This window comes from Vicugna pacos, chromosome 18 (assembly GCF_048564905.1).
Source record: "Vicugna pacos chromosome 18, VicPac4, whole genome shotgun sequence".
NCBI classification, from domain to species: domain Eukaryota; kingdom Metazoa; phylum Chordata; class Mammalia; order Artiodactyla; family Camelidae; genus Vicugna; species Vicugna pacos.
Window position 1 is genome coordinate 27,450,229 of NC_133004.1, and position 22,137 is coordinate 27,472,365.

The window sequence follows — 22,137 nt, forward strand, 5'->3', positions numbered from 1 at the left end:
AACCCCCGCCCCTTCATCTCCCAATGCCTCCCCCTTTCCTCAACACCCCCCCTCAAACTCACAGCTGCTCCAGAGGTTCCTCCAGTCAAACCCTTTCTGGAAACGACGGCGGCCCGGCGGGTCCAAACCACCTACCATCCCCGCTCGCGTTTCCAGGCTCCCTACCGCCGCCGCCGCCTCTTCTTCCACCACTGCCGCCGCCTCCTCTTCATCTGCGGCCCGCCGGCGGCGGCCGCCCCGAAGCCCCGCCCCCTCCATCGCCTCCTGCATCATCACTTCCGGTAACCCCGCAGGCCGCCCGCTTCAGGAGGCGGAATAGGAGAGGGGCAGGGAGGGAACGAGTGGCTAATTGCGTCATGACGTATGCAAAGACGTACGAAGCCGTCGCCAAGTAAGGGCAAAGGCGTAGCGACGCGGAGGGAGGTCTCGGAGAAGATGGGCTGGACCATTTTTTTGGCTAGAATGGGGGGAGGAGAGCGAAAGCAGTAAAGGAAGGGAAAAGGAAAGGAAAAACTTGGCTATATTGTTGGGTATAAGGCGCGGGGTGGGCTAGAGTTTGAAGTTTAAGGGAGGCTCGCGCCTACACCCGACCTGGGACTAACGCTCCCACAGAGGTCCGCCCGGTGGCGTGGTCCGGCCTGGCCTACCGGACCTGCCCGAGCTCCGTCGGCCGCGGCTCTGCTAGGCTCCCGGCGCCGCCTCCTCCCTGCCCGCCGTAGGCTGCGGCGCTTCTGTGGGTGGGGGAAGGCTGGACTGACGCAGAGTGAGTGTAGAGGATGGAGACGCTGACTCCTGGCGCGGGAGACTGGGGGGAAAGGGGTTGGCTCCCCAGGGGCAGGGATGGGGTGGGGGTAGGGGCGCGACGTTGCTAGGAGACGAGCCTGTGTGACCCCAGTCCCGCGAGGGCGGCTCGGTGTCACCGCCACTGGCCTCGGGAACCTGCCACGGAAGCGGCTCGAGGGCCAGGAAGGGGAGGCCTGGTTTGGGGTCCATCTGGGACTTCTCTGAATCCTTTGGACCTCCGAATGTGCAAATCCGGGGGCAAGAGGCGTCTAGCTGAGGAAGGTTGACCTAAGGCAGGATACTGAGACTGTGGAAAATGACAACCAGCTTCTTAATTCTCTTGGTCCGCAAAAGGCGTTGCTCAGTGATTTTTTTATTCGAGTCTGGGAGAAAGTTAAAAAGTAAATCAAAGAAATGCCTCAAAGATAGTAATACCAGGTGAAGTGGTAGAAGATGGGGCAAGAGCCACTCTGAATTGGGTCAGGATGTTCAGAGGAGACCAGGTTTTGCAGAAAACCGAGAAAAGAGGGAAGCCAGGGAATGAGCTTTCTAGGTGGAGAAAAGATCCAACGGGAAGGGATCTGAGGAAGGAAACGCCAGGTACCTGGAGCAGAAAGGAAAGAACTAGAGCCAGCGTGGTCTGTGATGGAGAAGTGGCAGCTTCTGATCAACCAGAGCCTTTTAGCCCAAGGGGAGGGTTTTAAGAAGGAGTGACCAGACCTGATTTATATTTTTAGAAAATCATTCTTAGTTACTGCATAGAGAAGGATAGAAGTATTCAGACCTATTAGGAAGCTGTTGCAGTAGGCAGAGGGAGACGTGACAGTGGAAATGGAGAGAATTAAATTCAGAGTTTATACTGCAAGTAGAGCTTGCAGGGCTTACTGCCAAATTGAATGTGAAGTGTATGGGAAAGGGAGAAACCAAGGATGACTCGTAAGAGAAAGCAATTTGAAAAGACTATTCTTTTGAACATACTAGTTTGAGGATGTCTATTAACCATCCAGGTAAAGATGTGGAGAAGTTAGATATCTTAAGTCAGGGGAAAACTCAGAGAGAGAATAAATTTAGCAGTTTATTTCTAAATCACATAAAAAGAGGATGCAGATGAAGAAGAGGGCCCCTAAACTCTTTGGGAGTCTTTACCTTTGGAGATGATCCAGAGAAGGAAAAGCTAGCAAAGGAGACTTAACACAAACAAGGCCTTAAAAAAGGAGGACCCATAATATCCTAGAATAGTGGGACCTACCCTCATAATCAGCAAGACTCATCCTTAAGGCCTGGCCCAAATCTCTTCCCTCCTTTCCTCTTCCAGTTGGCCATGCTTTGGGACTCCTGCTTAGGTGATTTGTGTTCATTATAGCAAGCCTGACGTTGCTTGTTAATTATTTATAGGTTTGAGACATTCTCACCACTCCCACCCCCAGAACTATTTCTTCTTTGTGCCCTGCTGGCTTCCAGTACAGAGCCTTGCCCATAGGGCCCAACATGTAGGAACACTGTGTCCATAATATATCAACCATGGACTTCAACAGCTTCTGACAAAGGGACATTTGTCCCTGCTGCTGCTGCTGCTACTACCTCCACCACTAGATATGGTTGATCTTATAAACTAAAGGGTATCAGAAGAATCAGAAGGCTTGGGGTTCAATCCTGGATCTGCTACGGACTAGCAGAGTGGCCTTGGTTAAGGCCCTTTTCTCTGAGTTTAAGAGGTGGGCCTAGATTACAGATTACAAACTGGCAAGAGATGTTGCCTGCAAACATGGTTTGGTCCACAAATTGATTTAAATTCTTTAAAATTTACTTGCCAACATTTAAAAATTGGATATCAAAACCCAGATTTTCAGCTTCATTTGAAAAATGGGACAATCTGGCAACACCAGCCTGAGGTTCCTGCACAATAGTCAGCTGGAGCCCAGGAGAGTCTTCCTTCATTTACCTGCCTGACCCCTGTGGGCATTTGATTTGCAATTGTTGGTCTAAATCTCTGCTGCCGATATGTAGCCACAAGCTCCAGGATACCTAGCCACAAGCTCTACGCAGCTATTTGAATTTAAATAAAATTTAAAATGTGGTTCCTCAGATGCATACTTCAGGTGACCAATAGCTGCATGTGGCCAGTGGCTATCCTGTTGGGCAGTGAGAATATAGAATATTTCCATCATTGGAGCACATTCTCTTGGTCAGTATTGGACTGGAGGCACTTGAAGTTACTCTGGGTGCCAATCATTCTGCACATGTAAAGATGGACAGTCATTGCTCCTGCTCTCAAGGAACTTTGTCTAGTAAGGAGCTCCCGTGCCTATGCAGATGAGGAAGGTTGCTCACCAGGTAGTTAGAGGGTACTTGGAAACTGTCGTGAAGGCAAAGACCCTCTGTGCACAGTTAGGGTTATAGATCAGATGGGTGGATTAAGGGTTAAATGTATCTGATGTTTTAACTAGAGCCCTTTTATCTGTTTCCAATCTGGGTAGTTATGAATGAATGAATGAATGACAGATTGATCTTTAGCCTTGACCTAGTTTTCACTCATTGCCAGTGCACGCACACACACACACCCCCACACACACCCCACACACACCCCACATCCCCCCCCTCCTACTTCTGGTAACTGGTTCTCACCACTTCTGATTGCCCCTTACCTTGTCTTCATCTCATGGAATATGCTGATAAGGAAACAGATACTTCCATTTCTTTTAAGTTGAGGGACTGAAACTTGGTTTCCATTTAGAATTTCTGTACCTGAAGGGGCAAATAGCTGTATATCTCTGGGTTACAATAGCCTGATTGGAAGTGCAGGTACAATCTTGTGTGTGCTCCTGTGCTGATATATTTAGAGTGAATGTGCTTGCCTTATATCATCTTGTATGGGATAGTTTAGAAACCTTTGAGACATAAATATTTTTGGTTTTTCCCTATATTCTGAAGATTTCCCATGTTACAGAGCCTAACCTAATTTCTTTTCCTTTAGGTAAGATAAAAATATGATCTACCCTCTCCTCCCTGGCCCCTATATGACACACCATGTTGTCACTTTCTGTGTAAAAAGATACTGTTTCAGACAACAGCCGTGGTATGATTCAGTACACCACACAAGCAAATCCTGAGATTTGCAAAACAGCATGTGGTATTATACTTCCCTTTTTGGGTTCTGGTAACCCAAAACTGATTCCAGGTCAGGAAACAAGTTCATGCGGTATGTGTGTGGCAGAGGGAGGGGGCACACAGTTGAGCTTGAAGGCTTTTCAGTTTAGGTAAGGATGGTACTGTGTAGGATATGGGTGTACACCAGAAAGCAGGGAAGAGTAAAAGCACGGAAGGATAAGCAAGGAGTAAGAGATAAGGGAAGAAGAATAGGAAGGGAAGCTTGGTCATGCCTTTGGTGTTGGCACCTACATTGTATTTCCAGTAAGAAGTGTGCACTGTGGTCTGAAGATAAGCGATGCCTCCAACAGGGTTATTTACTCATACTGAAGAACAATAGCCCTTTACTATACAGGGATTATTAATGATCAGAGGGAAACAGCTTTAGGAAAATCCATTACTACCACAAAGCAGTAAATTCACCAACAGGCAACACATTTCTTTCCCTCTTCTGCAGACAAAGCTTAGCACAGATAAAAAGAGGCCTCATTGTTCCTCCTTTATTTCCTCCTATTCAGGTAACATTTGCCTTTGTTAACTCCGAATGCTAAGTGATTTAAATGGATTATCATGAACGATCCTTACAGCATCTCTTTGAAGAATGTTCTGTCGTTACCCCATTTAGGAAACTGAGGCTCAGGAAGATTAATAACTTGCCCAAAGCGGTGAAGTCAGGACTCAAACCGAGATCACTCCACAGCCCACTAGTTCATTGTATTGTATCTCCTATTCCTTACATGTGAGGAAAAACTTTGAATGCCTAAAACCAAGGTAGTCACTCTCTACTCTGCTATCTAAGGCAAGAGAATGTTTGGTTTGGCATTATAGGAACACTTTAATTTCCTGAAGTTTTTCCAAATGACAAAAGCTTTAAATTATGATTTTCTGGGTTGGTTTTGACCCCTAGTCATCTGAGTGCAATGGACCTTATTCCCCTAAAGGATTGTTTTTCAAGAAAATAAGTATCAGAACTCCATTTTGCTATATATTTGGTTTTAAGCTTCATGAGAACATAGTATATCATTTCAGTCCACTGGGAAAAAAACAAAAAAACCTAATTGGCCTTAAAAGAACTTGAGGGTGAGGATTATATTATAGCTGTGTGTACTGCCCTAGGAAGTGATAAGGCCGCCTCCAGATAACACAAGTCTTCGTTTCTTTATCCTGACACCCACAGTGCCAGTCTTGTAAACATCATTGTGAGGCTTAATTTGTATTTTTAAATGCTCTAGGGTCTTCAGATGGGAATCCTGGTCCAAATACCACTGCATGTATCTCAGGATGAGAATGAAAATTACTGGTGACTATTCTATGTGGGTAGGTTTTTCCTTCTAACAAATATATTTCAAGCTCCAACTCTGTGCCAGCCCTAGGAGTGTACTCACTGAGACATGGTCCCAAACTTCCATCTCTTTCCCAGTCCCGAAACACACACAGTGGAGGAAGAAAAGTCAGTCTGGCAGAAAATCACAGTAGAGTACAATGAACATTATGATCGGGATATAGCAGGGATGCTGGCCCAGTGTGAAGAAGGCACCCCTCAAAAAGGGATGGAAGCCAAAAGATGAGAATCAGCAGGTAGGCAAAGAAAGGATATTTAAGTTGTGTGAGTTGGGGGCTTCATTTGGTAAAAAGCAGCAGCTCCAGATCTAAGGAGATGGGGCAGCAGGACATGGGCTAGGTCTCCACTGGTACACAATGAACACTTAAGACTGATTTCATTGAGTTTCACAATCTCCACTCTCCCCTGACTCCACCAAAATATATATATATATATATATATATATATATATATATATATATATATATATATATATATATGTATGTATGTATGTATATATCTCACAAAGTAGTTGGGAGAGAAATTTGACTGCATTACATTCATTGTTTTTTATTATTTTTATTTTATTTTATTTTTTAAATTTACAACTAGGGGCAGATCTTTAAAGAACAGGAGTCTCCTTCCACCCGGAGCTTGAAAGTCAGTTAATCTTCCTTGCCTGCTCTGTCCCTTGTTTGTACTGCAACACTTTTTCTTCAGTAGACAGCAAAGCCTCATGGGAGTCCAACATTTGGAATTCTGACATTCCTGAGACCAGAGTCATATTTCTATAAATTTCATCTGAGGAGAGGCGATTTTCATCTCTGCTCTTAAACTCCTAAATGTGCATGCGGGGATGGTCTTTCCAAAGGTGGAGGAAACTGTTTCAAAGTTAGGGAAAACAGTGAAGTGGATGAAATCCCTAGTCCTAGCAAATCTTCCCACAGGCCTTCTGCAAAGCCCGATCTAGACATGCCAAGTGCCGAGAGACCCTTTCACTATGTTTCGCTCTCAGCAGCATGTGGAAGGGTGAGTGGGTGGTGCCTTTTTTTCTTTTTCTTTCTCTCTTTTTTTTTTAGGAGCTTGATCACTGCCTATTTCAAGTTCCTATTACTGGCTCCAAAATAAAAACAGGGAAAAGCTTGCAGTCAAGGAAATCATCATCCACCTTTTTTGGCTCTTAATCCCAGCTCTCCTGTCAGTTAGGTGGCATTAGGCAAGACTCTTCATCTGCAAGACTGGTGGAATCATAAGTCCTTACGGTACAGTTTGAAATTCAGCACATTTCAAAAGATGTAAATCAGACCATGATACTACACTTGCTTAAAGTCTACCAATGTCTTCCTTTTGCTCTCAGACTACAAATCAAAAGCTCCTTTCCAAGACCCCCAACGTGTCCACCTGTGGCCTCACTTCCCCCGTCAGTTCTCACTGCATTCGCATTGAGGTTGGTTCCCACCTGATAGCCTTTGTTCCTGTTGTTCTTTCTTCCTGCATCACCTTCCCCTGAACTCTTCCAATTAATAGATTCCTTAACACCATCCAACAGTGAGATCAAATGTCACTGACTACCCAAAAAGAAAATAACCACCACCCCCACTCACATCGTATTACTGTTTCATTCCTCGAGAGCACATGTCACCATCAGAAATGGTTTTTGCTGTGTATCTGCCTCTGCCATTAGGATATGAGCTCTAGAAGGACAGGGACTGTGGCTGCTTGTTTGTCACAGGATGCCTGGAACCACATGTGCCTGGCACATGGGCACTGAAATGAGGGCTGGTGCCTCTTCTATGATGTCAGCTCCCTTTGGCGTGTCAGGGACAGGGCTGCTGCCAGGAAACAGAAGAGCAGAGCAGTCCAGCCAGTTGCACAGCTGCCTCTAAAGGTACTGGTGTGCAACATCACTACTGAAGAAGGACACTTGGAGGGGAGGGGCAGATGGTATATGGGAAACCTTATAAAAGGGTTATTGCAATTTACTCTAAGGTGCAAAAAACATGGTCTTGCTCTTTGTAGGAAGGAAACAGAATTGTTTAGTTCCTTTTGTCAACTGGCTAAACTGTTTAAAGCAATCAACAGACATTTCAACCTCATTTACTGAGATCAAGCCACCTATTTAGTGATTTAAAGTTGGGGCTCTGATTTCAGACATCTGGTCTGGTCTGAATCCTGGCTCCACCTCTTACTAGCCCTGTGACCTCACGCAAGTTTCTTAACGTCTCTTTGCATCCCGTTCCTCCTTTGTAAAACAGGATAATGTAGTGTCTACCTTATAGAATTGTGATGATTAAGGGAGTTAATATATATATGTAAGGTACCTAGAAAGACTAGCACAGAGTAAGTGCAAAGTAGTTGTAGCTATTGCTATCACTATCACTATCACTGTTCCTTTAGTGAGCAAAATGCCATCCCCGCCCTCCAGGAATTCAGACTCTAGAAAGGAAAATACGATGAAATTGTTAAAGAGCAATAGCTGGCTGTGATAGAAGCAGAGAAAAAGGTGCTCCAGAAAAGCTTGAGAGTGAACTGGTGTCCACGAGCTGGTGTGGCCAGCAGAACACAGGCATTCTAAGTGGAAGGCTCGGCCAGAACAAACACTGTGGCATGACACAGCAGGGTGTCTTAGAGCTGCAACTCTCAATCTTTGGTTTTTCAAGGCTTCACATCACAATATTTACTATCATGTACCTATATTTTAAATCAACTTTAAAATTTCTATAATGCATTTATTGAAAGGAAGCTCTGTATCACTACAAAGTTGAAATCATTTTCAATCATGAGTTTGATGGGCTATTAAAATACATGAAAAGAATCACACTAAGAAAATAAATATTTTATTGTACTTCCAAAAATTACCTCTCCAACCAGTCTTTGGGACGCTTGTTTTAGGGGAAACTTACGACTATGACCTGAGGCCAAAACGCCCTAGCAGCAACATTGGCCTTTTCTTAGCGGCACAGGTTGCCCATGGTAGGTGCTTGGTAATGAGTTTTTTCCTGGTACTGTGTTTATACATGAGGTATGATTTTAAGAAAGGATCCTGTTTCCACTCACAGTTCCTCCCAGACATACTTCATATCTCTTATGTTTCCTCATTCTGGGATTTGAGGGTTAAGGAAGTGAAAAGCAGAGTTTGAAGAAATATGGATCTGAGAATAGAAGTTATAAAACTTTAACTATAAAAGTTCTGTAAGAAAAGACTATGCAGGCAGTTGCGACTACAGTTCAATGTGGTCCTCTAAACAATTTAATATCCCTGATGATGCCTATGGGAGAATCCCAGCAGACCCCACTGCATCAGATCAACCCTTGATACTGGTGAAGAAAGAGAAGGGCTGACACTGCCTTGCGTCAGTAGTGAGAGATCATTAACAGTTTTAGAGGAATAAATGCTGGTTTCAAGCCATTAATTCCATAGGAAGAAAAACTCTTAGGGAAAAGGCACTTTTTCTAAACAAGTTGCTTCCTAGGAACAAAAATATGAACCAAAAGGAAAAAATCTTCTTAATTTTTGTTTACATATGGCTGGTTTTGCTTCTAGAATCACAGGTTCTGTAACAGCCACTTGTTGATAATATACAATGGGGAATACAGCCTTAGACTCTCTGGAAATCTTTGGGACTTGAGTTTTCTGGGTCACCTGATGTTGAGAGAGAAACCATGTATCTCCCTTGCAGGATTAGTTTTCAAGACACTTAAACATTAAAAAGTTTTGAAAATAGTCCTAGTAAGTAACAATTGTCCTGCTTGTTACCTTAAGTACCCTAATTGCAGGGTTTGTGTATTAGAACATGGTATATGATCAGTTACAGTTTGAAGCTGTGGTTCTTAGGGTAGTAGAAAGAAACAAATGAAAGTCAGGCTTTGGAGAAGGTTGCTGCTGTTTTAATACGCCAGACCTCCTTCACTTTGCCCAAGTGTCAAGCAGTCAAGGAAGTTTCATCTGTTAGCCCCTCACAGGAACTGACTCATGTATTTTCATATGAAACCATGGAGTTTTAGGGAAAGCCAGAAACTCAGATCTGTTTCCTTACCAGGAAAATTATCAAGTCATCTGGGGTTTTATTACAATCAACCACAAAGCATGATGATCTCTCTTGGTTTGTATGAGTCCCTTTTAAGCATTTTTTTCCTGTGAGGTATAACAGATGTGAGAATTGCTCTTGAATATAACTTCAGTCCTTTTAACTTCTTAATTGGATGAAGTAGTGGTTTCAAGCTTTCCGTCAAATGACTAAGCCTTGGTTCATTCCTCGTTGCGTAAGAAAGGTCACCAGGGTCAGGGTAAGTAGGAGGGCACTCAAACTCAAAAGAGTGATTCTCTGTAAGGTGAATTTCTTTCAAGTACTTAGAATTTCTAGATAAACATAGTTTCTTCCAGCTCCCATGCTTTCTTTAGCTGCCCAAATTTCTCATAAGTTTGGGATCACCCCAAAGCATACAATCTCCATGTACTACCCCTTCCCCTTGGGTTGGAAATGAGTCTTGTTCTCAAAGGGCAATGAGCAGCCTACTTCTTGATCCACGTGAACCATTTGAGGAAAGTCCGGACTCATGATAAGACATCGTAGTGCTTGGCCCGGATACTCACTCACCAGATCTGTCCTCATCTTTCCAGGCTGCTTGCTTTGTTAAAGGCACTACAGTCTTCAATCTCCTAAACCTAATTAATCACAATCCTCCAGTAGTGGGATTTCTTTTTCTATCTTCCTTGAATTTCCTTTATTTTTAAAATCATTTTTAATTGAGGTATAGTTGATTTACAATTTTATATTAGTTTCAGATATACAACATAGTGATTCAAAATTATTATGGATTTATACTGCATTTAAAATTATTATAAAATATTAACAAGTGACAGACACCACCACAGAGGGCAGTCTCCGATGGACATCTCCTGTGGAGGAATACTCAGCGGCTCCTCTTCCAGCAGAAGCACCCCGGTCCCACCTACCACACACCGCGGTTCAGAAACCCGTGTGGAAGCCTTTATTCCAACGACAGGGGAACAAACCTGGCCCCTTTCAGGGCTGTGATGAGCAAAGAGGAAGCCCTACTCAACAACTGGGACTGTATAAAAAGATTATGCAGGCAGTTAAAACTACAATATGCTGCCTACAAGAGACCCACTTTAGGGTGAAGGACACATAGATTGAAGGTGAGAGGATGGAAAAAGATATGTCATACAAATGGAAATGACAAGAAAGAGGGGGTAGCAATCTTCATATCAGACAAAACTGACTTTAAAACAAAGGCCATAAAGAAAGATAAAGGACACTGTATTATGATAAAAGGAACAATACAAGAAGAGGATATTAACTCATTAACTCCTCAACAGAGGAGGACCTAAATATATAAAACAAATACTAACAGACATAAAGGGAGAAATTGATGGGAACACAATAATAGTCAGAGACTTTAACACCCCACTAACATCATTGGACAGATCTTCCAGATAAAAAAATCAACAACGCAATGGAGATACTAAATGACACACAGAACAGTTAATTGACATTTTTAGGATATTACATCCCAAAAAAGCAGAATATACATTCTTTTCGATGGCAGGTTCTCTAGGATGGATTCCTTTCTCTTTATTGGTGTGTGTACTATTCTAGATTTTGGGTTGTGGTTACCGTGAGATTTATATATAGTAATCTATCTATATATCTATTACGGTTTTTTTTTAAGTTACTGATCTCTTAATTGCAGACGCATTTAACCACCCTGCATGTTTACTCCCCACCCCTCGTGATTACTGTTTTTGACACCACATTTTACATCCTTTTGCTCTGTGTATCCCTTACCCACTTATTACAGATACGGATGATTTTATTGCTTTCGTCTTTTAGCCTTCCTCCTAGCTTTGTACATGGCTGACTTACTGCCTTTACTGTATATTTGCCTTCACACATGAGCTTTTCCCTTTTATAATTTTCATGTTTCTAGCTGTGGCCTTTTCTTTTTGACGTAGTGCAGTCCCTTCAGCGTTTCTGGTAAAGATGTTTTGGTTGTGCTGACCTCTTTCAGCTTTTGCTTGTCTGTAAAACTTTTGAGCTTTCCATCAAATCTGAATAAAAGCCTTGCCAGGTAGCGTGTTCTTGGTTGTAGGTTTTCCCCTTTCATCGCTCTAAGTGTACTATGCCTCTCCTTTCCGGCCAGCAGAGTTTCTGCTGAAAAGTCAGTGGATGGCCTTACATTAGGCCCCTTGTATATAACTTGTTGCTTTTCCCTTGCTGCTTTTAATACTCCCTCCTTATCTTTAATTTTTGTCATTTTAATTACAGTGTATCTCGCTGTGACCCTCCTTGTGTTGATCCTATTTGGGACTCTCTGTGCTTCCTATACCTGGATGTCTATTTTCTTTCCCAAGTCAGGGAAATTTTCAGCTATTATGTCTTCCGTTATGTTCTATGCCCCTTTTTCTCTCTCTTCTTTTAGGACACCTATGCTGTGACTGTTAGAATACTTGATATTTTCCTAGATGTTTCTGCATACTTGTGTGTGGGCAGCATCCTGAGCCCCCTAGTGGACAGGGCCATGTCAGGGAGTCTTAAGGCAGCCTGCCTGCGGGTTGGTGGGCTATGTCCCTGCCTATTGAGGTGCTTGGCCTGAGGCATCCCAGTGCTAGAGTGGACCGGCTAGTGGGTGCGGCCAGGGCCAGGTGCTAATAAGCTAGAGGGAGGGTTCCAAAATGATGCTTGCCAGCACTACTGTCCGTGTGGTAGAATGAGCTCCCCCAAACGGCTGCCATCAGTGTCTGTGTCTCCAGCCTGAGCTCCAGTTGCCTCCTGCCTCTCTGGGAGACTCCAAGATCAGGAGGTGGGTGTGACCCAGGCTCCTTTCAAAGTACCACTTCTGCCCTACGTCCCAAATCCTGTGAGATTTTGCATGCTCCCTTTGAGAGTGGATTCTCTATACTCCACAGCCCTCTGGGTCTCTGAAAAGGAAGCCCCGCTAGCCTTCAAAGTGCAATGTTCCGGGGGCTCATCTTCCCGGTGCCAGCCCCCCGGCCTGGCAGCCCAGCGTGGGGCTCAGACCCATTGCTCCTTGAAGACAAGCCCTGCAGCTGTAATTATCCTCCTTACATCTTTGTTGTAGAACATCTTTTCTGCTAGATTCTGGTCTTTTTCAACAATAGGTGTAATTTTTTTTTAAGATATTTTAAAGCATATTTTTATTTATTTATTTATTTATTTATTTATTTATTTATTTATTTGGTGGAGGGAGGTAATTAGTTTTATTTGTGTTTAGAGGAGGTATTGGGGATTGAACCCAGGACCTCGTGCATGCTAAGCATGCACTTTACCACTTGAGCTACACCCTCCCCTTAACAGGTGTAATTTTTGTGTGTCCCTGAGAGGACGTGAGCTCAGAGTCTTCCTACTCCACCATCTTGGCCAATCTACCTGAATGTCTTTTAGACATACAAGTAGATAGTAAAGAAATAGACTGAAGTTTTTGCATAAGTAAAAAAAAAAATAAAAAGAAGAAAAGAAAAGGAAAAGAAAACACCAGTGTCCATCAGCAAGAGAACAGACAGGCGTGTTGGGATATGTTCATGCAGTGGACTGAACTGCAGTAGTGAGAATACAGGAACTACAGCTACCTGTAACAACAGGGATGAATCGCACAAATATGGGTGAAAAAAAAGCCAGGTGTAATAGGACATAATAAAGGACATAATACCCCATATATATACATTTTTTTAACTTGCTAAGCAATACTTTGTAATGTGAAGTGTAAAGATATATGTGAGAAAGATAAACAACAAATTCAGGATAGTGGTTACTTCTAAGAGAGAGGAGGGGGAGTTTGATTTGGAAGGGGTACGATGGAAATTTCAACTGTGTATATAATTTATTCTTTCAGGTTCTTTGTGTATGTATGGCTGTTAATTATATTACTATCTATATCTTTTTATATATCTGAAATATTTTATAATAAAGATAACTTTAAAATAATAGGAATTTAATTTTTAAAACTACAGTTGGCTTCAGGGAATATACTTGAGTTGATTTTCTTAGCCATGTCCTCTGAAATTAAAACTGATGTTTCAGAGTAAAAACCCAGAGGGAGCCACGAGATCGTTAGTCATCAGAAAGATTTTCAGTTGTGCTTATTTTACAGTTCTCATGTGGACAACAAAGTAGACAAACCATTTTGAGAAATATTTTCAACAAGGTTATGATGAACTGAAAAGACATTGCCACCTGACAGCCTCTGGCTGGAACAGAGCCTACAGACCCACTTTATTTGGCCTTCTGGTACTCACATTTTCGAAAATAATAAACTGCCATCTTTTCTGAAATTTCACATTTTAAAAATCTGGATTACCACCTATTGTCAAGCTTTCAGGAAATCTGTCATTCTTAGGCCCTCAATTCTACATGGCAGCCGCTGGCTGGGGCTGAGTAGCGACTGTCCTCTTTCAAGGGGACACATCCTCTCCAGTTGACCACTGTCCCCACCCAGCCAGGTTCCTTCATTTTGTTACCTGTCAGGCCCCAGAGGCACCTGAGTTTGCAATCTCTGCATTAAACTCAAGTTCTCACTCAACTAGAGAATTCAGTTATTCAAAATGTTCCTTCTCCTAGGCACATAGGTTAGTATTCTTTTACCAGAATACACACCAAAAGCATCATTCCTAAGATATTCTGGAAAATAATTTACCGGTTTAAAGAACAATAAATATGAATTTTGATTTTGTCATGTTCATAAAACTGGCCATCATGACAAACAGCACGATTGAGCAACCCGCCACCAAGGGATGACGTGCAAGGCCGGAGAGGAAATTGCTGGTATGCCAACAACACCGTTCTGGCAATGCTACCAAACAGATCTGTTGAGAAAGAGCAGTTATTTCTAGACTAATTAAAGGGCTTGATTAAAAAAAAAAACGAAAACAGACATCTGCTTGACTACCTACTGTCAAATTGAATTTTTATGCAAATTTTCCCTCTTCTATTTTGGTGGGTCAGAAGATGACAACAGCAACTCGACAAGAAGTCCTTGGCCTGTACCGCAGAATTTTCAGGCTTGCGAGGAAGTGGCAGGCTGCGTCAGGGCAGATGGAAGACACTATTAAAGAGAAACAGTACATATTAAACGAAGCCAGAACGCTGTTCCAGAAAAACAAAAATGTAAGTAGGCCCCAGTTGGAGATTGCAAGGAGGAGAGCAATTTCTTGTGGTGTCTGTTCATTTCTTTTCTGTCCTCAAGTTGAGAGGACTGAGCAGCACAAATGGCTGGCTTGCCCAACCACTTAAAAGCAGAGCCCACCCCGGGTGTCTCTCTCCACTCATTTCAGGTCTCAGTCCAGCTGGTGAGTGACTCAGCGTCCTCAGAAGACCCCATGAGCCAGGTGACATGGGTCAAGCCAATGCGAGTTTTCAGGGTAGGATTGGTTCCCCATACACTGTGCCTGTTGCTGACCACTCCCACTGGAGGTGTGCAGTTAATTTTTTTTTTTTTTTAGTTCATAAGCTATTCAGAGCCTCCAATTCAGAGGGGAGGGAATAGAGTTAAGATGCAGGCTTCCCTTCATAACTTAGATTTGAACTCCAGCCTCTTTGGCTAGCAGAGTGGCTTTGCCAACTGGGACCACAGAATTGGGTCAAATAGTGCCTGCATTAGTTGGTTGAATGGAACTGCACATCCAGACACTAGGGAGCCAAAAGCCATTTCTAAGAGGCTTGATTTGACACACCCCAATAAACCATAAAGCATTAGCTGTCAGCTCCTTAGGAAGACTGCCTGGCCCTAAGCATAGAAAGAGGCTTTCAGCTCCTGACTTTTCTTGCATCTTTCCTTTTGATCCCATGGATTCAGTGCTATCGCTGTTCCCCTTCGTGAAACCTCCTGACAGTGCTACTCTTTTTACTTTCCCTTCTTTGACCCCTGTCTCTATCTCCTTTTAGGCCCTGTCTTCTCCACATACTCTCCCGTCAGCTGTAGGGGTCCTCTGAAGGTTAGCCCTTTGCACTGAGGCGCAAAGACCATGCAACCACTGTATGGTTCCAGCTCCCGTATCCAGCTACCTCTCATCAGCCACCTGCAGGAACTCACCACAGACATAATGGCCCAAAGCAGAACTTATCTTTCCACATGAAACCTCCCCTCCCCAGCTTGCCCGTTTCTGTCATAGCTCCTGTCACTGCTTTGTGACCCTTTGCTCTCATTCTTCATTCAACAGATACTTGAGTGCTTACCTTATTCCAAACACTGGGCTGGACATCAGGGATATAAATGAGCAAAACCGAGACAGGGTCCCTCAAAGGTGTTTCAGAGTTAGATGGAAAGAAATGTAAAATTACAATTGGGTGAGTGCTAGCTACACCAGGAACCCTCCCAATATACTTCCCTGCTCGAATCCCTGAAGCCGCTCTGCTGTTAATACCACACGGCATGTGAAGCTCCTTTCCGCATTTCTGACCCTCCTCCAGCTTCTCCAGGCGTTTTCTGCCCTTAGCATAGACCACACGTACTCCATCAGAGTGCCTATGTACCCACTGAGGTCCTGAACAGTCCTTTGAGGAATAGAAATAACATATTGTAAGTGCTGTTTCTTTCTAGTTTTGTTGCATCGTTTTAAATGTTTATTTTGTATATATTTATAAAGGAATTATTAATACATTTAATGAACTTATAAATACATATATGAGAGCTAAGGGCTCAGAAGTTTTTTATTGAAAGGAGTAGATGATTAAAAAGTTTGCAAATCATTGACCTACACCTGCCCCTCATTAGTTGGTCATGTTCTTTTTCTTTTTTTTTCTTGTTTGTTTCATTTATGTTGGTGTGGTCTCTCCAACCAGACTGTCTATTCCTTGAGCACACAGACAACGTCTTACACTTTTCTAGTACATCCCATGGGCCCTGCCTTGTCACTGTCACTAAATTAATGAGCATTTACAAATACTTTGATTCAGTTGACCTTCTCCAGGGAGTCGACCTCAAGTTCTCTGCCCTCACCCAACCCCGTGAGGCCACTCATTCTGAATTTTTATATATTAGTCCGTATACCATGGTAACCTTTCTGTAGCTTCATGTACCAGTTGTTCTGCCCAGGTAATACCCTTGATCATTGAAGGCTTCAAAACTTGGCCTCAGAGTGTCCAGCCTTGGTGCTGGGGATATCATAGTAGTATGTGCCCAGTAAACCTTTGCAGGTTCCCTCACGTAAGGACTGCTTAAGACCCTTTGGATTTTCAGTTAAGGCAATAATAAATCCTTCATTTGCCTCTGCTTGAATTGGCCCATTGTGGTATGAGCCAGAAGGAGGTGTGTGTGCCAGTGATGGAACCCAAGTGAGATCATTCTGTTGTGGTAGGGGAGGTACATGGGTTTTTAATTTTAAGATATATACTTGTTTTACCATGTAGTAGAAAGAAAATAGAATCTCAGACAATTTTACAAATACTATGCTTAGGAGAGAGTCTATTTAAAGAAAAAAGTCCAATATTAGGATAGGTAGTGTGTGGATAGGGCAAAATCATGCAGGCAGCCTCTAAAGGACTGAATTTGGGGAACTCTAACCCAGCTTGTGCAGATGGACAGCTGGAGCCCCAGAAGCCATCAGCCTCCTTACCCATATCTTTATTAAGGGCTTCTTTCTCCCTAATCCCTCATACAGACATAAGTAGTCTCTTGTAACCTTGCTTGCTGTGAGAGCTTAATAATAATCCAAAAGTATCTCATTTATCTCTCTGAATCCTAATGGGCAAATGGGAACATGGAAATCTATTCCCAAGGTGGACATCAGAGCAATAGCTTTTGAGAAACACAGAGGTCAGAGCACTGAGCCTTTGCCCCAAGGGGCTCAGCTGTGATTCTGTGTGTTGTAGTTCCTGGAACTTTTCTCTGCTCCAGGAGGTACCATAGGACAGGAACGCCCTTGGAATTTCCAACCCGCACTGGCCCAGACTTCCCTGTGGGTGACATCCGGGGCTGATGCAATCTCAGCTCTGCTCTGAGGCACACTTGTGAACTCTTAGCAGAACCACGTGTTGACTCATTTTCTAACCTTGGAATGAAAGTGTTTCTCCCCATCTCCTCCCTGGCTTTCTGTTTTTCAGAATGAGCTTTTCATTTCTTTACTTGAAACTGGACTACCACGATTTGGCTGTTTTGGAATTTCAGAAGTCGTTTCTTCAACCCTCACTAATGAGAAAGACAGTTTACAGTTCGAAATAAAAAGTGGATCATTCTCCAATATCTTACTCAAGGAGTTTCTAGACAGCACTTGCTGAAGCAATTGGGTTACCTGAAAGTCTGAGCCACATGGGGACAGTGTAAAGATGCACTCTTATTCATTGTTGGCAGGGATATAATTTATAGATTGTTCCTGGGAATATAAATTGGTACAACCTCTTATAGGTAATTTGAATCTCCAGGGAAAATCTGTGTGAATTAAAAATGCATGGACCCTTTGACCTAGCTGTCCTCTCTTTAGGAAATTACCTTTTTCATATATTTGCATGTGAGCCAAAAAGCTTTTAGGAGGGATCCATTGTTTATGATGGCAAAGATTGGGAATGACCTAAATGTCCATTAGTAGAAGATTGATTAAATTCTAAAACACCCTTATGTTGGAATTTTGTGCAGCTATTAAAGAGAACGGGGCATCTCTGTATGTGTAAATATAGGAGCTTCACATTGTTAGTGAAAAAGCAAGGTTCAGCACAAAATGAGCTGTAATTTTGATAAGAAAACATACTAAGTCTACAGAGGTGTACATATATATATATATATATATATATATATATATATATAGAATATCCACAGAAGGACAAACAAGAAGCTTCTAATAATTGTTGTCTCTGAGAAGGGGAACTGGGAGGCAGGAGGAAGACGGAGACTTTGTTTCACATTGTCCTTTTGTATTATTTGAGTTATTTTTACCATGTTGCTTGCATTACCTACCCTCAATAATTTTTAAAAGTTTAATCCACAATAAATTTTATATTAAATTGCTTTTGATTTTTCAGAGTATGAATATTTAATTTACTGGCTGGTAAACTGAAAAAGTTTAAGAAAATGTACACCTGTACTTCATATGGCACTGAAAAGATGCTAACAGCTCCACCTGTTTCCCCCTTTTAATAGCTTACAGACGCAGACCTGATTAAACAGTGTATAGATGAATGTACAGCCAGGATTGAAATTGGACTACATTACCAGATTCCTTATCCAAGACCAGTAAGTGTGACTCCAGTTAACGTGCGGTGTGTACTTACTTATCCTTGTCAACCCAGTTATTTCCAAGAATATGTACCAAGAAGGCTAGTGTTTGCTGAAACGTCTAGGGCTGCTGTAGGAGGCATGTTGGAAATAAGGTATCCTTGCATGGCCACCGGCCCATCACAAAACGTCAGTGAATGCCTGATGCCACCTACTCATATGACTTTCCCACGTACGGAAGGGAAAGCCAGCTCACATTTATATAGCTTTCTCTTCTGACTTTCACCTTCTTTATGGAAATATTTTTATTTTCCTTATACAGGCGTACTGTTAATAAAAGAATAAAATTCAAACCTTAAAGGAATAGGTAAGGTAGAAAGTGAAAACTGCCAAAAATTCTCACCCTGTGGAAATGACCACTATATAACTGTTAAGTTGGACCATATGAAAGTGCCAGTATTCTACTCTTGACCTGCAAAAACAGCCATTTTATATTGTGTTGGTTCTACCTAATAGTTTGGTAATACATCCTTTTGTTCTTTTTTCCTATACTCACGTACATACACTTTCTTTACTTAAAGTGCATGGGACCCTAGGCACACTGTTCATTGACTGTTTTATTTCCTCTCTTCAGGGTATCTCTGCTTCCATCTTATGAAGTGGTTGCATTGTATCCTATTGTAAGAATATGCCACAATTTAACTAGCACCCTTTCAGTGGACATGTATGTTGGTCCCAATTTTCCACTATGCACAGATCATCTTTGTGCGCACACTTTTTCCCTCACCTTCTGTGGACTCTCATCTCACTGTGTGATCGGTGGCTTTTCCTCTGTGTAGGAAATACGGCCAAGAAGAGCACAATCAGACAGATCATCTCACTGTGTGATCGGTGGCTTTTCCTCTGTGTAGGAAATACGGCCAAGAAGAGCACAATCAGACAGATCTGGGTTCAAATCCTGGTTCCACCACTTAATGTATAACCTTGAGCAAGTTTTTTTTTTAACCTTCTGAGCCTCCGTTTTCTCATACATAAATGTCAGAGTAATAATTCCCTATGAGATTATATTGAGGAATAATGTGTCAGGACTATAAGGACTAGTAAGTCAGAATAGATTTAGCACTCAGCAGAAAGCATGGTTCTTAGTAAATCTTCAGTGAAATTTAAGCTGCTGCAATAATGATCATTTTTAATATTATAATTATTCTTATTACTCAGATTCATCTGCCTCCTCTGGGCCTTACCCCACTACGAGGCCGGGGACTTCGAAGCCAGGAAAAACTGAGGAAGCTTTCCAAACCAATATATCTCAAGTCTCACGATGAGGTTTCCTAACGCAGAAGAAAGTTTATTTCTGAGGATGATGAGCCAGCGAGGCCTTGCATGTAAACCAGATAACAAAATCCTTCCTGATTAAGAGCAAAAAACCCAAGTATCTTCTTAAAACTTCCAAAGCACTGCTGCTCATCCCATGATGTGTGCTCACACACCCCTACAGTTTGTCAGGGTCTTGCTGCCTGAGTGGACACCAATCCTCGAGGTCATGGACCTCACCTCCTCCCTGAAGCATCACTTGGAAACAAGACTAAGGCCAGTGGAGAGAAGACTGAGGGGTGACAAAGCTCTTCATGGGAATGCCGCTCACCAGACATGCCAGCTGGCATGAAGAAAGTAGCCAGTTGCTAGAAATTCTCCTGGATACTATAAAACTATATACCACCCTCAGAATATATTTAGCTTTTTTTTTTTCAAGTTATAGATTTGCTTAAAAGTGGGCTTTTTGTGTGTGCTTTGTTATCTTTGGGCACTTCCAATTTCCAGATAAACTCCCCTTTAAAAATACATCATTGGATCAATCAGAGTTTTTCATGGAAATTTTATATGGGACCTCTCCCTACCCTCAACATACACATACACGAAAGTGCATGAATTAAATGCATTAGTTTACTTTATCTAAAAACCCGTGATTACTTTGTGTACACTTAGGATCAGAAAGGCTCACTAGAAATTCTTACTGCATTCATTATGAGAATTTTACCTTAACATAATTACGAAGTACAAGGGCTAAGCTGGCTTTCAAATTATGTCTAAACAGAAATGGGACAAGTAGAGATTAAAACACTAATGATTTATAATGAAAAAGAATATATGTATGTATATGTATTACTGAAGCCTTATGCTGTACACCAGAATTTGATACCTTGTAACTGACTGTCCTTCAATTAAAAAACAAAAACACAAAGGACTTCCACCCCTGCATGTGTGGATAAGGTGAGATAACTATGGCAGGTCATTTGTACATCTGTGTCATTCCCTCTTACCTCCACAGAGGATGGGCATCACCTGTAAAGACAAATCTCTATTGATTCTGGTCTCTCTGTACTGTTTTCCAAAACGGCCTTGTGATCCTCAGAAGCGGCAGTTGATAACTTCCTGCCCACACCTAGATTTAGGATTCCTTTTTCACACAGATATTCAATCCAAAATACACATATTTCAATTTCAAAACATTTTCCTGTGAGCAGGAGCATACTTTCTCACAGTCAGGTGAGTAACAATTGCAGGGTTTGGTGATGACATGGAGAACAAATAAAATACTGTGTCAGTAAAGAAATAGCATGTGCATATTTAACACAAATGCAGTTACAGGCCTTTGGTGAAGAGAAAGAAATTTAAATGTGCTGACAGACATGCTGGCCACTCCATGGCCATTCAGTACATACCCCAGCCTCACCTGAATTAGGAGATACCAGTCTGCTGTTCCACCAAGTCCCTCTCCTTCCATCTGATTTCGTTGTGGAAGCATCTCTCTGCCCAGAAGTGGTTCTGATGTTTAAAGTATTTCTAAAGCAACATTAGGTCTGTGAACTTAAGACAACTAATTTATCTGGTGGTCAGTCAACAAAGTAGTGACCTGTTCTTGCATTGGATGAAAAACTGGCTGTGCTGAACTGAGTGAAACGTGTCTTGCCTGTCTCCATATTGGTCCCTTTCTAAGTATTTCAAGGTGATTTTGACAATGCAATTTGTGTCTTACCCTGTTGAGGGTAGAAACCGTCCTTCCTACCCAGACCCCTCAAAGATGAAAGTTCATCTAACTGCTGGCTAACCTCTAAGTGTCTTCTGTGTGCCAGGAATCTGAACTAAACGTGAATTTTATATGTCTAGCCTCCTTTGTAAAGATGCATGTTTTGTTATACAAAACATAATTTCCTACCAAAACTTCCATGTAAACTGTTTGTTTATAATTTTTCTCCACTTTCTTTCCAACCCTATACAATCTCCATCTTTGGTCTTTTAAGGTATCCCCAATATCCCCTCTCTTTTTTTTTGTATGTCTTTTTCTTTTTTCTTTCTTTCTTTTTTTTTTTTTTTACTGAAGTATACAGTTGTTTACAATGTTGTATTAGTTTCTGGTGTATGGCAAATTGATTCAGATATATATACTCTTTTTTATATTCTTTTCCACTATGGTTTATTACAAGATACTGAATACAGTTCCCTGTGCTATTCAGTAGGACCTTTTGTTTATCTTTTTTATATATAGTAGTCAGTATCTGCTAATCCCAAACTCCTAATTTATCCCTCTCCCTCCTTTCCCATTTGGTAATTATAAGCTTGTTTTCTGTGCCTGTTTCTATTTTGTAAATAAGTTCATTTGTTTCATATTTTAGATTCCACATATAAGTGACATCATGTAT

General features: G+C 42.0%; 2 protein-coding genes and 1 long non-coding RNA gene across 22 annotated transcripts in view; 1 reads left to right on the top strand and 2 right to left on the bottom strand.

Annotated features, from left to right (window-relative positions):
* The window catches only part of DCUN1D3 (defective in cullin neddylation 1 domain containing 3), a 31,753-nt gene extending 31,028 nt beyond the window's left edge, over nucleotides 1-725 (bottom strand). For 3 of the 9 annotated variants that reach the window (XM_006212117.4, XM_031687540.2, XM_015245976.3), the window contains exon 1: nucleotides 63-245. The gene's annotated coding sequence lies outside the window, so the exon portion shown is untranslated. Of the gene's footprint in view, nucleotides 1-62; nucleotides 274-591 lie in introns of those variants that run through there. The other 6 variants (XM_072942715.1, XM_072942713.1, XM_072942714.1 and 3 more) reach the window with 6 other exon arrangements.
* Nucleotides 294-20,278, top strand: LYRM1 (LYR motif containing 1). Of its 12 annotated transcripts, none has more exons than XM_015245987.3 (5): nucleotides 294-391; nucleotides 14,236-14,397; nucleotides 14,565-14,651; nucleotides 18,362-18,454; nucleotides 19,655-20,278. In XM_015245987.3, exons 2-5 carry the CDS (start codon nucleotides 14,239-14,241, stop codon nucleotides 19,769-19,771), a joined length of 456 nt encoding a protein of 151 aa, XP_015101473.1. In that variant the 5' UTR covers nucleotides 294-391; nucleotides 14,236-14,238; the 3' UTR covers nucleotides 19,772-20,278. The 12 variants fall into 12 exon arrangements, with proteins under 12 accessions (XP_015101473.1, XP_072798822.1, XP_015101469.1 ...); XM_072942721.1 differs by having other exon boundaries at nucleotides 297-391; nucleotides 14,239-14,397; XM_015245983.3 differs by lacking the exon at nucleotides 294-391 and adding an exon at nucleotides 637-763.
* Nucleotides 5,815-7,020, bottom strand: LOC140687081 (uncharacterized). Its single transcript, XR_012061157.1, has 2 exons — nucleotides 6,856-7,020; nucleotides 5,815-6,019 (listed from the first exon to the last, which is right to left on the bottom strand). It is a non-coding gene; the product is annotated as an uncharacterized lncRNA (long non-coding RNA).
* Nucleotides 20,279-22,137: the final 1,859 nt, after the last annotated feature.

Bases quoted from the DNA above. Each gene is read 5' to 3' on its own strand.
- LYRM1 (XM_015245987.3), top strand. From the start codon at position 14,239: ATGACAACAGCAACTCGACAAGAAGTCCTTGGCCTGTACCGCAGAATT. The intron at 14,398-14,564 runs GTAAGTAGGCCC...CACTCATTTCAG, and splicing joins TGTTCCAGAAAAACAAAAAT to GTCTCAGTCCAGCTGGTGAG. The intron at 14,652-18,361 runs GTAGGATTGGTT...CCCTTTTAATAG, and splicing joins AGCCAATGCGAGTTTTCAGG to CTTACAGACGCAGACCTGAT.